The sequence below is a fragment of the Lepidochelys kempii genome, chromosome 8 (genome assembly GCF_965140285.1).
Source record: "Lepidochelys kempii isolate rLepKem1 chromosome 8, rLepKem1.hap1, whole genome shotgun sequence".
NCBI lineage: Eukaryota > Metazoa > Chordata > Testudines > Cheloniidae > Lepidochelys > Lepidochelys kempii.
The window spans coordinates 7687306-7700815 of NC_136387.1; the positions used below are offsets into that span (position 1 = coordinate 7687306).

The 13510-nt window shown below is 47.4% G+C and overlaps 1 protein-coding gene across 1 annotated transcript in view; it reads left to right on the forward strand.

Moving 5' to 3' along the window:
- RNF130 (ring finger protein 130) overlaps positions 1-13108 on the forward strand; it is a 90972-nt gene extending 77864 nt beyond the window's left edge. The window contains exon 8 of the mRNA XM_073355363.2: positions 9234-13108. Within this exon, the coding sequence (XP_073211464.1) occupies positions 9234-9343 (110 nt within the window). The 3' untranslated portion in view covers positions 9344-13108. The remainder of the gene's footprint in view (positions 1-9233) is intronic.
- The last annotated feature ends 402 nt before the right edge of the window (positions 13109-13510 follow it).

Genomic DNA, 13510 nt, shown 5'->3' on the forward strand with positions numbered 1-13510 from the left:
GGTGCTCTCCTCAGAGAGCTGCAGGACTGCCAGGGGATGCTTTGCTACACCAGAGAAAGGACCTGGCTCCCAGGCAGCAAGAGTCCGTGCCGTCGACGCTGGTGCCGCAGAAGGCACCATCAAGTCCGGCTCACAGTGACTCTCTATCAGGGCCGTGCCAGGTGGAGATGTTGGAGCCACCCTCTACCCCAGATGCTTTTGAGGCCGCAAGAGATCTCATTGAGATAGCTGCAGCTCAGCCCCCAGCCATTAGAGACAAGTCTCTGGCATCATCGAGACCGGTACTGTCCAGAGGCAAGCCCACCATGATGCAGCGCTCCCAGTCGCCAGACCAACACCACGCCCAGCACCACTCCAGGTCCCCATCACCACACTACGATCCCCTGGCACTGGCTTCAGTGGGAATGTGCATGGCACTGGAGGCACAGCAATATATCTCCCCGGCACCAAGGGGTCGACACCATTCCATAATACCCTCACAGGATTGGCACCCGCATGTGGCAACGGAGCACAGCAGCCGGCACCCGTCTCTGTCACAAGACAGCTGGCACCGATCCCCTGCGAGGTCGTTATGGCACCGGTCCCCTACCAGCTCCTATGCGGCCCTGAGCACCGGCACAGGGGTCTTCAGCACTGCTATGGTCGTCGCCCTCGGGATCCTCTGAGTCTGATGCAGACTCATACTATTTGAGGTGCAGTCAGCATAGGCGCTGAAGGGATGTGCAGGAGGCCTGACCGCTACGGTGGCCACCCTCCAGAGACGCAGAATGGCCCTTTTGGACCCCCTCACCTTACCATCAGGCCCAGGGTACCCCTTCTAGGGCCTCTAGGTCTGTGACCGCGGGACGCTACCTTTCCTGGTCACCTAAAGATAGACCTTTCCCTCAGGGAGCAGAAGCTGCCCTCTCCAGAACACCCTCTAAGACTACAGAGGTGTCGACGGAACCAGCCCGGGACCTACCCACAGTCCAGGAGACATCCACCCATGCTGAGCCAGTAGAGGAGCCTAGTTCAGCCCAGGAGCAACCTGGGCAGCTAGAGGGCCGTGAGGACCCTGTACCTCCACTTGCCACATCATCCTCACCCAATGAGGCGGTGGCAGGAGTGTCAGTTCCAGGACCCCCACCCATCAACCACAGGGTGCACCAAGACCTGCTGCAGCGCTTTGCCTGCGACATGGGCCTTCAGGCGGAGGACCCAGTGGTAGACATTCTTATGTCAGAAGGTTCTTCCCAGGTGGTGTTACCACTAATAAAGACCATACAAAATAATAATAAAACCCTGTGGCAGACTCAGCCTCCATTCTGCCCACCGCCAGGAGCATAGAGAGGAAGTACTTTGTCCCATCTCAGGGATACGAATACTAATTCTCTCACCCACACCCTTGCCCCCTGGTGGTCTCGGCAGTAAATGAAAAGGATAGCCAACCAGCAGGCTATCCTCAGCAGGTGTAACTTTAATTCTTGGGACTCTGTGTCCAAGGACAAGGAGTTGTTCCCCAGAGTAAAGGGTGGAATTTTCCACCATGGTTGAGGAAGGGAAGGTGGTAACGAGGACCTCCCTACAGGCCTCCCTCGACTCTGCTGATTTCAGCAGTCCATACCATCTCCTCAGGGGTGGTCATGAGGAGAACTTCCAATCATCTGGATTACCTCTGGAAGTTCATCAGACCTTGCAGGACCTTCCCTTCAAGGGCGCAAGGCTGTTCTTGGACCAGACTGACTCTAGGCTCCACAGCTTGAAAGACTCGAGGGCAACTATGAAATCGCTGGGGATGCACATGACGGCTACCCAGCGCAAGCATTTCAAGTCCCACCAGCACCGCCCAAGTCAGGACTCCTATGGCGGTAGAACAGAAATAATAGGCGACGGTCTTCAATCCCACCTTCAGGGCAGGGACAGAGCCCAACCAAGCCACCATCGGGCTCCAAACAAGGCTTATGAAGGGATGCCCGAGGACGGCGTACCCACCACTATCCCAGATTCTTCCCCATGCTTCCTGAACCGTCTGTCCCACTTCTACTGTGCTTGGTCGCAAATAACATCAGACCGCTGGGTGCTTCGCATGGTAGAAGTGGGATATTCTCTCCAGTTCTACTCCTCCTCTCCCTCCCACCTCCCTTCCCCGTCCCTCTTCAGGGACCCTTCTCACGAGCAACTCCTTATACAGGAGGTGCAATCACTTCTCACCATGCTGGAGGTTCCTCAGGAGCTAAGGGGAAAGGGATTCTACTCCCAATACTTCCTTATGCCCAAGGCAAAGGGGGTGTCTCAGACCCATTCTAGACCTATGAGGACTCAACCAGTTCATGGTGAAGTTGAAGTTCCGCATGGTCTCCCTGAGTACGATCATACCTTTCTTGGATCCAGGAGACTGGTACGCCGCCCTTGACATGTGGATGTACGCATCTTTCGTAGCCATTCGTTCCGCCCACAGACATTTCCTGATATTTGTGGTCGACCATGAACAGAATCAGTTCACGGTGCTCCCATTCGACAGCCCCCCGAGTGTTCACCAAGTGAATGTCGGTTGTCGCAGCCTTTCTCTGCAAGAGGAAGGTACAGGTGTATCCCTACCTTGACAACTGGCTGCTGTGGGGGCGCTCCAGGGAGCAGGTGGAGTCCCAGGTCCGGTTGGTCAGAGCCACCTTCGAGAGACTAGGACTCGTCCTCAGCGTGAACAAGTTGATGCTGTCACTGACCCAAAGAATAGAACTCATTGGGGCAGTGCTGGACTCAATACAGGCAAGAGCATTCCTGCCTGAGTGCAGATTCCAAGCAATAACCGACATCATCCAGACTCTCAGGCAATACCCCACCACAAAAGCAAGGGGATGCCTGAGCCTCCTCGGAAACTTGGCAGCCTGCACCTGCGTCATCAGGCATGCCAGACTGAGGCTCAGGCCACTCTAGGCATGGTTCACCTCAGCTTATCTCCCAGGTCAAGACAGCTTGGACTCGGTAGTGACAGTGTCAGAGTGTGTTCTAGAATCCCTCCGCTGGTAGCTAGACCCTCGTATCGTCCACAGAGGAGTCCCATTCAGCACCCCTCCACCTTCTATGACCCTAGTAAAGGACGCATCACTCTGGGTGGGGGGGGCCCACCTAGGAGACCTACAGATGCAGTGTCAGTGGTCGCAGGCTGAGCTCTCATTCCACATCAACATCAAGGAGCTCAGAGCTGTGCAATTAGCCTGCCAGAACTTCCAGTCCAGAATGCAGGGCCAGAGCATAGCGATGATGATAGACACCACTACCACCATGTTTTATATAACAAGCAGGGTGGAGCTTGCTCCTCCCCTCTCTGTCGGGAAACTCTCCAGCTTTGGGATTTTTGTATAGCCCACTCCATTCACCTGGACACGATTCATCTCCCAGGAGCTTGAAATGAGCTTGCAGACCATCTCAGCAGGTAGTTTCGCAACCACCAGGGGTCCATCTGTCCAGATGTCCTACATTCCATCTTCCAAAGGTGGGGGTTTCCCCTGGTAGATCTATTCACCACCAGGAGCCACAGGAAGTGTCCATGTTCTGCTCTTTCAAAAAACACAGTCTAGGCTCCATCTCAGATGCGTTCATGCTACCCTAGGGAGACCACCTCATGTATGCTTTCCTGCCGGTCCCACTCATCCACAAGGTGCTGCTCAAGAATCGCAGAGACAAAGCGGAGGTAATTCTGCTGGCCCCAGTGTGGCCATGCTAACATTTGTACACCACGCTTCTGCAGCTGTCGGTGGACACCCTGATCACCCTGCCACTATACCCTGATCTGATCACACGGGACCACAGTCGCCTCCTTCACCCAGACCTCCAGTCCTTCCATCTCATGGCTTGGAAGCTTCATAGCTAAACCAAATGGAACTCCAGTGCTCGGATTCAATGAGGGAGGTGCTGCTTGGTAGCAAGAAACCTTCCACCAGGGCCACCTACCTAGCTAAGTGGAAAAGGTTCTCGTGCTGGTGTGAGCAGTGGCACGTTCCTCCACTTCAGGCATCTATACCGCTCATCCTGGAGTATCTACTGTGTCTGAAGCAACAGGGATTGGCAGGATCATCCATCAGGGTACACCTTGCAGCCACCTCGGAGTTCCACCCAGGAGAGTTGGGATGCTCTGTATTTGCCAACCCCATGGTAGGGAATTTCCAGAAGGGCTTGGAAATCGAACCAATGAAAGGGCTTCCGGTCTCCTCATAACGCATTTCTTCCTGGATCACAGCCTGCATCCATACCTGCTACGAGCTGGTCAAGGTCCCAGCCCCAACTATTACAGCCCGCTCAACAAGAGCTCAAGTCTCATAAGCCGCCTTCCTGGCCCAGGTGCCTATCCAGGAGATCTGCAGAGCGGCAACCTGGTCTTCCATGCACACATTTACCACTCACTATGCCATCACTCAGCATGCTAGAGAGGATGCAGCTTTCAGCAAAGTGGTTCTCCAGTCAGTGATTCCTTAACTCCGACCCCACCTCCGGGGGAGAGCTTGGGAGTCATCTGATTGGAATCGATGTGAACAAGCACTTGAAGAAAAAATGGTTACTCACCGTCTCGTAACTGTTCTTCAAGATGTGTTCACATCCATTCCAATACCCACCCACCTTCCCCTCTGTCGTAGTAGCCAGCAAGCAGGAACTGAAGGGGGATCGGGTCGGCAGGGTCATATATTGAGCGACATGAAGGTGCCACTCCAGGGGGCTCCCCAACCAACCCAGTGGGATCTGCTAAGGGAAAAAGTTTCCAACAACCGTGCACATGGCGCACACATACCTGATTAGAATAGACGTGAACAACACATCTCGAAGAACAACAGTTATGAGAAGGTGAGTAACCCTTTTTCCCTAAAACATGTCTGTTTCATGTCGCTTATGTAGAGCAACAGCACAGTGGTGAAAAGTAACCTTTTAACTGTTACCAGGAACGAGATGGCTGACTGATTTCTAGTTCCTGCTCCCCTGTTGAGAACTTTGGCCACCCAGGGTCCAGTTTCCTCCACACTTTGTTTTTGTGTCTTTTAACAATTGTGTCCATTACATGCTTACAAAAATAAAGTAGTTGACAGATGTCAATCAGAAATTAAAGGGGCATCAACCCCAAGCTGAAACTAAAGATACAAATATATCCTACTATTATTCCCTCAAATGGACTTTATACCACCTCGTGAAGGTCAACACATTTGTTTACTCTGAACAAACAGGAGAAGCAAATTCCAGAGTTGTCCACCTTCTTTTCCGGTGTAAGTGTTTGGGAGCAAGAGCACATTGGTTATTTCATTGTTGGGACTGTGCACAAGTAAATAAAGAAGCATTCCCTTCAACAGCCTGTTTTCCTTTTTTCCAAATGTTGCTGCAGCGACTGGGAGACATAATGCGGTAATACTGTACTGCTCAGACGGGAGCAACAACATGGTGTTAAACAGCTCACTTTGTGTAAAGGACCCGTTAACGAAATAATCTCAGTATTTAGAGTGGTTTTTTCCTCTATTTTTCCTCTGCTATCCTATATAAAACTCAGAGGTGTAGGCAAGAGAGAGGAAATATTTCCTGATGAGATTTGGCTCTCAAACTGCTTTATACCGTCCCAGTGTCCAAACGGATTACACTGTGGAAATAGCCTAGGGAGTACCCTGACCTTATCTCCATGTCAAGAGAAAAATCTCTGAAGGGATTGTAGAGTAGGCTCTTCAGAGCAGAGACCACAGCAGCTCCCCACCCCAGCTTGCCTCCACCTCTTCCCCTGAGCGCACCGTTGCATCCTGCTTCTCGTGCTGGCTCCCACACAGCTGTTCGCCAGCGGCAAGTGCTGGGGAGGAGGAGGAACGCAGCATGCTCAGGGGCGAGGGAGGCATCCAATAAGGGCATGGAGGGGGCAGAGTTGGAGCGGGGACTTTGGGGAAGGGGTTGGAATGGGGGCGGGGTGGGGGCGGGGCACCCACTGGTGCCGGGAAGAGTTGGCGCCTGTGGCAGAGACCATGATCCGTATGTGTTTGCACAGCACCCAGCACAGTGAGGCACTGATTAGTATCTCCAAGTGCTACTGTAGTATAAATATCAAATAAAAAGGGACTGCAGGGTAGCACTTCTTGGTTGTGCAACTAGTATATCAAAGCAATGCAGAGACTTTTCAACTGACAGTTTTGTACTGTACCTATTCCTGCAGCATACCCATAATGGTGGGGATATTTTAGACTTCAGGCTGAGGTTTATGTTCTAGTTTAATACAAATCAGTTAGTAGAGTGGTTCAGTCTAATGAAATAATGAAAAATAATGGCAAGTATGACTTGCATACATATTTTTGACCTGTTAAACCAGAAGTGTGTATCTCCAGTTTGCTTTCCATACCGAAAGTGCAGAAACCTTATTTCAGCCCATTACTCTGATTTCATCAGTAGCTGCAGAATGGGGAGAGCAAGCTCATAGGTCTTCATTGGTGTGTCTGTGTAACTGTGCATGTTGCTGCTTGCTGCCAAGATATACTCATGCCTGACATGGCAACGGATTTACAAAGTGTGTTTATGCCATGGTTGTAAACAAAGCTGGCAGTTTCCTGCATTGGGGGGGGGAAATACATTGGGCAAGATGTTGGTGGTTCTTTTAAATCTTTAACCCAACTAAGTATTCCTACAAACCAAAACAAGCCTGAGCTTTGCTTTTCAAGCTCTGATATCCTTACAGTATGTAAACATAGCTTGTCAAATTGAAGCCTCCAAAATAGCTTCTGACTGGAAGAAGATGCATTGCTGCATAGTGGACAGAGCCTGGACTGGCACTCAGAAGACTGGGGTTCTATTTCCGGCTCTGCTACTGGCCTGCTGGGGTACCTGGGCAAGTCATTTCACCTCTCTGTGCTTCAGTTACCCCATCTGGAAAATGGAGATAATGATACTGACCACCTTTTGTAAAGCACTTTCAGACCTGCTGATGAAAGCACTATAAGAGAGCTGGGTGAAATTAAGATTTTCAGTATCTCCCCTGATATAAGACTTAGTGCAGAATCTCTCTTTTAAACACTTTTTGTTTGTACTGTTTTGAACATTCCTTAGGCTCATCTGTCCAGGTGGAATGCTGCATAGTGGTAGGTGGAAACACAGACTCCAGTTCTGAAACAAGATTAACAATAAGATATGACTGGTGTGCTATTTTCTGGGAGGGTTGTGAAATTGTGGTAAACAGCAACAACTTCCAGCTAAGGGACTGGTGAAAAAAGGAAGGAAGGGAGCTCCCATCTAGTTGTGTGCATCTGGGGGAGAGTTTGCAATATTTTGTCTTTCAAAACAATGATATCCTTAGGGGTTGTATCTGGTGAACAAGCAATCCCTCTAAGCAGGGAAGAATTTGGAAAAATACGGTTTGGTTTAGCTGATATTTGAATAGGAGGCATTAGAAAGAGAATGGATTTGGAGTTCCAAGAGTGCTTTTGAAGCTGAGCAGTTGGCTGTACCTATATATAAACACACAACTTCTTTGGAGGTGGGCAGGTTAAATGTCTTTTGTCAAGCAGCAAGGAAACACAGAAGGCAGCAAAGAATTTTAGAGATGCTGAATGCAGTGTCTGCTTTCAGATTAATTAAAAAAGAAATCTGTTAGGTGAAACATTTATGGCCGTATGCCTGTTGATTAAAATTTCTCCATCAAATTTGTTGGAGCAAAAGTTCATTCTCTCTCTTTCTCACACTGATTGCCTAGGGTGTCTGCTTCCTAATCCCTTGTTTGATTTGGTGCAATAAAAACAAATAGGAGCAGCATTCAGTCTTTAGAGTCCCTTTGTGTTGCTTCTGCGTTGCTTGTACAATATGTAACACTTCAGTGGGAGGAGAGAGGAAATGAAGCATTCATTACCCATTGCTCATTTCAGCAGCAGGGTAACATGAGATGCAGCATTCTCAAGATCTAAATGCACCTGATGCATAGTGACATTGGGCCAGGCACATAATGCAGGAGACTTCTGATATCAAATTTATCCCTCGTGGTTCCTAAGTAGGCATTTCATAGTGGAGTTCAGGTTTGTTCGGAAAGTGATCTCTTTGGGAGTTGTAGGCCTATGCAGATAATAAATACATCTGTCTTTTTACTACAGCATTGCACAGTTCCAGAAAGCTTAAGTCTGGGATAGGATTCAAATCTAAAAACTGAGCACTAATAAGTCAATAATCATATTGACTGGTCTGTCCCTATTCCAGCACAGTTTGTGTGGGTTTTTGTGTGTGTGTGGATATATGCTTTATTGGCAGAGTCAACAACTTGACCGTGTGGAATTTGACAGCTTGTTTCACACTCACTGCAGCAGATTGAGGTATTAAATTATTCACAAACACTTTCTCCCCCTCCCCTTTATCAGGAGCATTCACCTTCAAATGAGAATTGAATGGGTTAGTATACTAGCAAGTGAAGATTTGGGATTGAATGTGATTTAAATCAGAAGTGGAGGGGAATGTTTGGCGTTCTCAATCTGCTGCATTCCTTAGTAGATGTTTGTCTTTGTCACAAAACCACAGAGCAGTTCAGCACCATTGGCACACTCGGCTCAGGACTAGAACTATTGAGGCTGCTGCAGATCAGGATTGTGGTGTATTGTCAGCTGTGCTAGAGGAAGCTCACATGGCGCCGGTCCACATTATTTCTGGCTCCAGCCAATACTGTTGTTAGGCCTTCATTTTGAGAAGCACACAATTCTTCCTCATTTCAGCTCTTAAAGAAAATGTCTTCCCAGATGAGCTTGCAAAACTAGCTTTTTCTTTTTAATACCAAAAGGGGGGGGAAAAAACACTTTTGTTAAGAGGCCTGTTTGGTCTGTTAGCTCCTAAGGGAGAAAATTAATTTGATCATAGACCAATCCTCAATGGACAGCTGTTTACCTTTTTACACACAACATAGATCCTGGTCCTGAGCAGAAGGAAAGTAGCATGAGAACACTTGAATTACAAGAGAACCACACCTGCAGCTCTGACACCTGAGGTATAAATATTTCCCTCCCTGTCCACATGCACCCCTAAAATAATGATGATGCAACAAAGGTTAGGTTTCCTCACACTTATTTCCTCTGCCACTTCATACTACAAACTGTTAGAGGTTTACTTTAAAAGGAAAATTTTAGGAGTATATATGTTCTCGATTAGAACTGGAGCAGGCACAAGAGAATAAGTAACCACAAACAAGACCTTGCATACTCAATACCAGTGGTGTTTTATAGCCATATGTACAAATTCCTAACAGGGTTGTTTCTTTGTTCTGCCTCTTGTAGGTGGTCACTTCTTTCACCGCAATTCTGTGTCTCCTCGGAGCCTGGTCTATGAGAGTGAATTCTCAACAATCCAGCCTGCCTTGGACCTGTACGATGAGAACAAAACCTGAAAGGAGTGTGTGTTGTGGTGTTGGTTTCTTCCTTTTTTTGTTTCTCATTCCTGTTGTGTGTACTCCTTCCATGGGTGTCCTTTTGTCTAAAGAAGAGCTGCTTTTCCCAGAATACAAGCCTGGCTTCCAAGTACAAAGATGAAGCTCAACTATGGTTGTCTCCAAGGACATCATCTCTGGGCCAACAATATGCATACACAAAATGGGCTGTTGTAAGTTGCTGAATTGGAGTGCAAGTTAGCTTTGTCAATCCAGCCGAGCCTGTACAAAAGCGGGTTTGCCCTGATCCAGTTACTTTTGTACTGAAAAGGTGTCTTTATATAAGCACATGATCTTTCCATTGTTTTAATCATGCACATGTTTGCTGAACTATCAGACAAGATACCTGGTGGCAGAGGCAATTCCAAGTTCAATGGTGTAAAGGCACACCATTTTTCTTCGGTCTCCCCATGAGCTTATTGTGATATGTCCTCTTTCTGAGGGGAACCTGTAGAAATGCATTGACTTTCCTATTGCCCATTTAACTCTGGGTAATGACAAAACAGGTTGGCATTAAAGCTACAGACAGGAGCTGTGTCTGGAGTATCCATGAAAGGTTTCAAGTAATCCAATTTTTCAGTTTCCACTTAAGTTGGACAAAGGTTTCCTATACAGAATGCAACTACAGCCATTCCTAGCGTGCTCCTGCCTAGTGAATCTCTTGACAACGGGGATGCGGCTGATGTTCATGGGCCCACCATTTGATCTTCCTTAAAATCATTACACTTCTTGAGAAATGTGCAGATAGCTAGATAGCTATCTTCTTTTGATCTTTAAAAAAAAATCCACCAGTTTTTTTCACTGAGATTTTTGAGAAGCCAGCACGTTGGTATTATACACAGATCAAAATGTAAATTTCCTACCCTGGTCTCCCACTGAGATGTGCAACAGTTAAGTAACCAACACTTTCTCAATGCTGTGCCCTTTCCTGCTGCCATCAGTAATGTGAATGCAGAAAGCAGAAGAGTTAAGGAAAGCACCCACGCTTTGACACTTGGAGGAAAATCAGTTTTTTCTGGATTGTAACAAAAAGTGGCCGGGAAATTAATATTGTCCTAAAGCTTCTAAAAGGGTAATGCAGAAATAGAAAACGACTTTTTTTAAGGAGTCAACAGTGTTCCTTTAAAAAGCAGCTCTGGGGAGTAAGTCAGTGTGTCTAATGCACCTTTTCCTACTGAATGCTGTGTAATTGTTTAAGTTTAACAAATGTCAATATTTTCTCCATTGCAGTCTGAGTAACTGTAGATGTAGAAATGCATTTGTGTCCTTTGTAATGTGAACAAAATCTTCACTCTATATAGAAATCGTGATTTAGAACAAGTGGCAAACTGAAAAGAAACATAAGAAATGTCCTGCGATCTTTGAATGTAAACAGCTTCTGCTGTAGATGGGGAAACTTGCCTTCTTTTTATAAAGCAGTCAGTCTTGGCATGTATTCTGACTTGAAGTGTGGTGCAGCTGCGACATAAACACAGATGTTAAAAACAAAAAAGAACTCTAAAGTGAGGAAGTGAGCTTCTAGCAGAGCAAACTTTGCCTGTTGCTGAGTCGTATTTAATCTGATAATTCTAGACTGGCTGGTGCAGAGTTTAAAGTGTTTTACCTTTTACAGCTCCTTGTTTATATTTGACAAATTTTACTGTCGTCAACTAACTTTAGAAACATTTTCTTAAAACTTTTAAGAAGCACAGTTTTAACACACAGAGCATTGAGGATATGAAACTGAAGGTTGGTGGATGATGATAGCACTGTTACTCAAGTAAAAGATGCCCACGATCAGCATTTGTTGTTCCTCTTTTAAATCTGAGAAGCAGAGCAGATATTTATTGTGTGAATAGTCCTGAAGCTGGTCACCCAAGCCCCAAACTCCTTGAACAAAGACTCTTTTAAGTAGAGGTGAAAGTAAGCCGGTACGCCCTGGTACGGCGTACTGGCAAGAGCTGGTGCACCGTATTGGGGTGGATCGGCTTTCCCAGGCGCGATTTAAGGGGCCTGCGGCTCCTGGCAGTGGCTGGAGCCCCGGCCCTTTAAATGGCTGTCAGAGCCCCACCGCCGCTTCCCCAGGGCTCCGGCAGGCTCCGGGGACTATTTAAAGGGCCCAGGGCAGTAGTGGCGGCCGGAACCACATCCCCGGAGCCCTGCTGCTGGAGCCCTGGGGAAGCAGCAGTGGGGCTCTGGGGACAATTTAAAGGGCCCAGGGCTCCAGCCGCCGCTACTGCCCAGGGCCTTTTAAACTGCTGCCAGAGCCCCCGGCTGCCGCTGTTACCCCGGGGAGGGGGAAGGAGGCACTTGCCGGTACAAGGTGGACCAGGGCTGGCTCTGACGTCCCCCAGCCCTGCCTCTTCCACCTGAGGCCCTGCCCCTTCCAGGGGCCAGAGCCGGCCCCAGCCCAGCCCCGTACCGATAAGTCCCTAGACTGACTTTCACCCCTGCTTTTAAGTCTGACTGAATTCAGGCGCAGTGGAGCGAGTAGGGCTGATTGGGCAAGTTTTCATCATTTCAGTTTTCATCATTGTAGCTGAGTGATCATTACATGCAGATCTGTAAAAACGACAAGCTTCCCAAACCAGACAAAGAAATAAAATTCCCATCTTTCAAGGACAGTGTGACTTTTAGCAGGGCTTGTAATAGCAAGGCAGGCCAGGCAGGTTACAGTTGGCTCTCGCTAGGCACTCTCACAAGCTGTAACGTTCTTTACCTGCATCTAAGGGCAGGTCTGCGCTACAGCCGGCGATGCTCTGAGATCAAGCCACCGGCGGTTGATATAGTGGGGTCTAGTAAAGACCTGCGAAATCGACTGCAGATTGCTCTCCAGTCAACCCCTGAACTCTAACCCCAAGGAGAAGAGTAAGGTAAGTCGACAGGAGATTTTCTCCCGTCGACCCCTCACGGTAACTCGACCTAAGGTACGTTGACTCCAGCTACATTGACTTACCACCGTAGTGTAGACATAGCCTCAGGTCTTGACTATGCAGGAGAGTCCAGCCGCCAGTGTAGCTGCAGCAGTACAAAACATAAGCAGGCAAAGCTGCTATGAACCATTATTTGCACTGGTGCAATTTACTCTGATTTTAAGCAGGATTAAAATCCACTGTGCAAATACTAGTTTATACAGCATCTTTGCCTGTCTTGCTCTAGGGGTTGCCTCAGTGCAGCTGTATCGGACTGGCCACTGACAGCTGGTACGGGGGCAAATTTCCTGTGTAGACAAGGCAGCCTGAGCAGCACTCGAGGGGTAACAACTCCTTAGGTTTGAAAACAATTCTATTTCCAATTCTAGTTTTTAAAACCCAGTGCCACAGTGAACAATAAAGCAAGAGGCAAACTCATCAGCACTCACAGGAACAATCTTTTTCAAAGTAATATTGATCCTCTGAGCCCAGTGATCACTAATTCTGAATTCCAATCAGTGTTATCTTTCCTTCTGCTAAGTCAGTTTATTTGCTCTGCTTCCATAGATTAATTAAAACTTGCACTAACTTTTTATGTTTGGGATAAATTTGACAATGTTGCAAACTCTTGTGATATTTGCTGCTTTTTCTTAAAGCTCCAGCTGCTGGAGTCATGTGAGTATGTGAAAAATCTCTGCTTACTCTTTTTTTAAATGAAGGAAGCAGATCCTTTGCTCCAGCTATGACAGTTTACACCAGCCAAGGATCTGCTTCTAATGTTTCCAGGCCTCATGGTTGTGGAGAAAATCTGGCAAAAATAAATCCTAAAGTCTCAGGGGGCAAATAAAAACTTCAATACAATTTTAAAAATTATATTACTAAATCTCTTGGACTTTTTTAAAGCCAATCTCATGATTTTGGGGGCCTGGTTCACGATTTTTGAAAACTTGGGGTTGGCAATACTACTTTAAGGATCTACTGGTGCTGTAGCTAGTAAAATACGTGAGTTGAGGGATGTGTTGGAGTCTAACACTTGTAAATGACACTCCCTCATTTGGAAACTCCAGTGCTGTGAGGAAAGCTAAATGCTAGTTCAAACTGATCCATGAATGCATGCTTTGACATGTGGTATTGGAAGTCCTTGTATTTGGCCATATTAAGGATGTGAAAGAGACAGTGTAGGGAACATGGCTGATTTTTCAGAGAAGTGATCGTAGTTTTGGGATTTCCTTTTTAA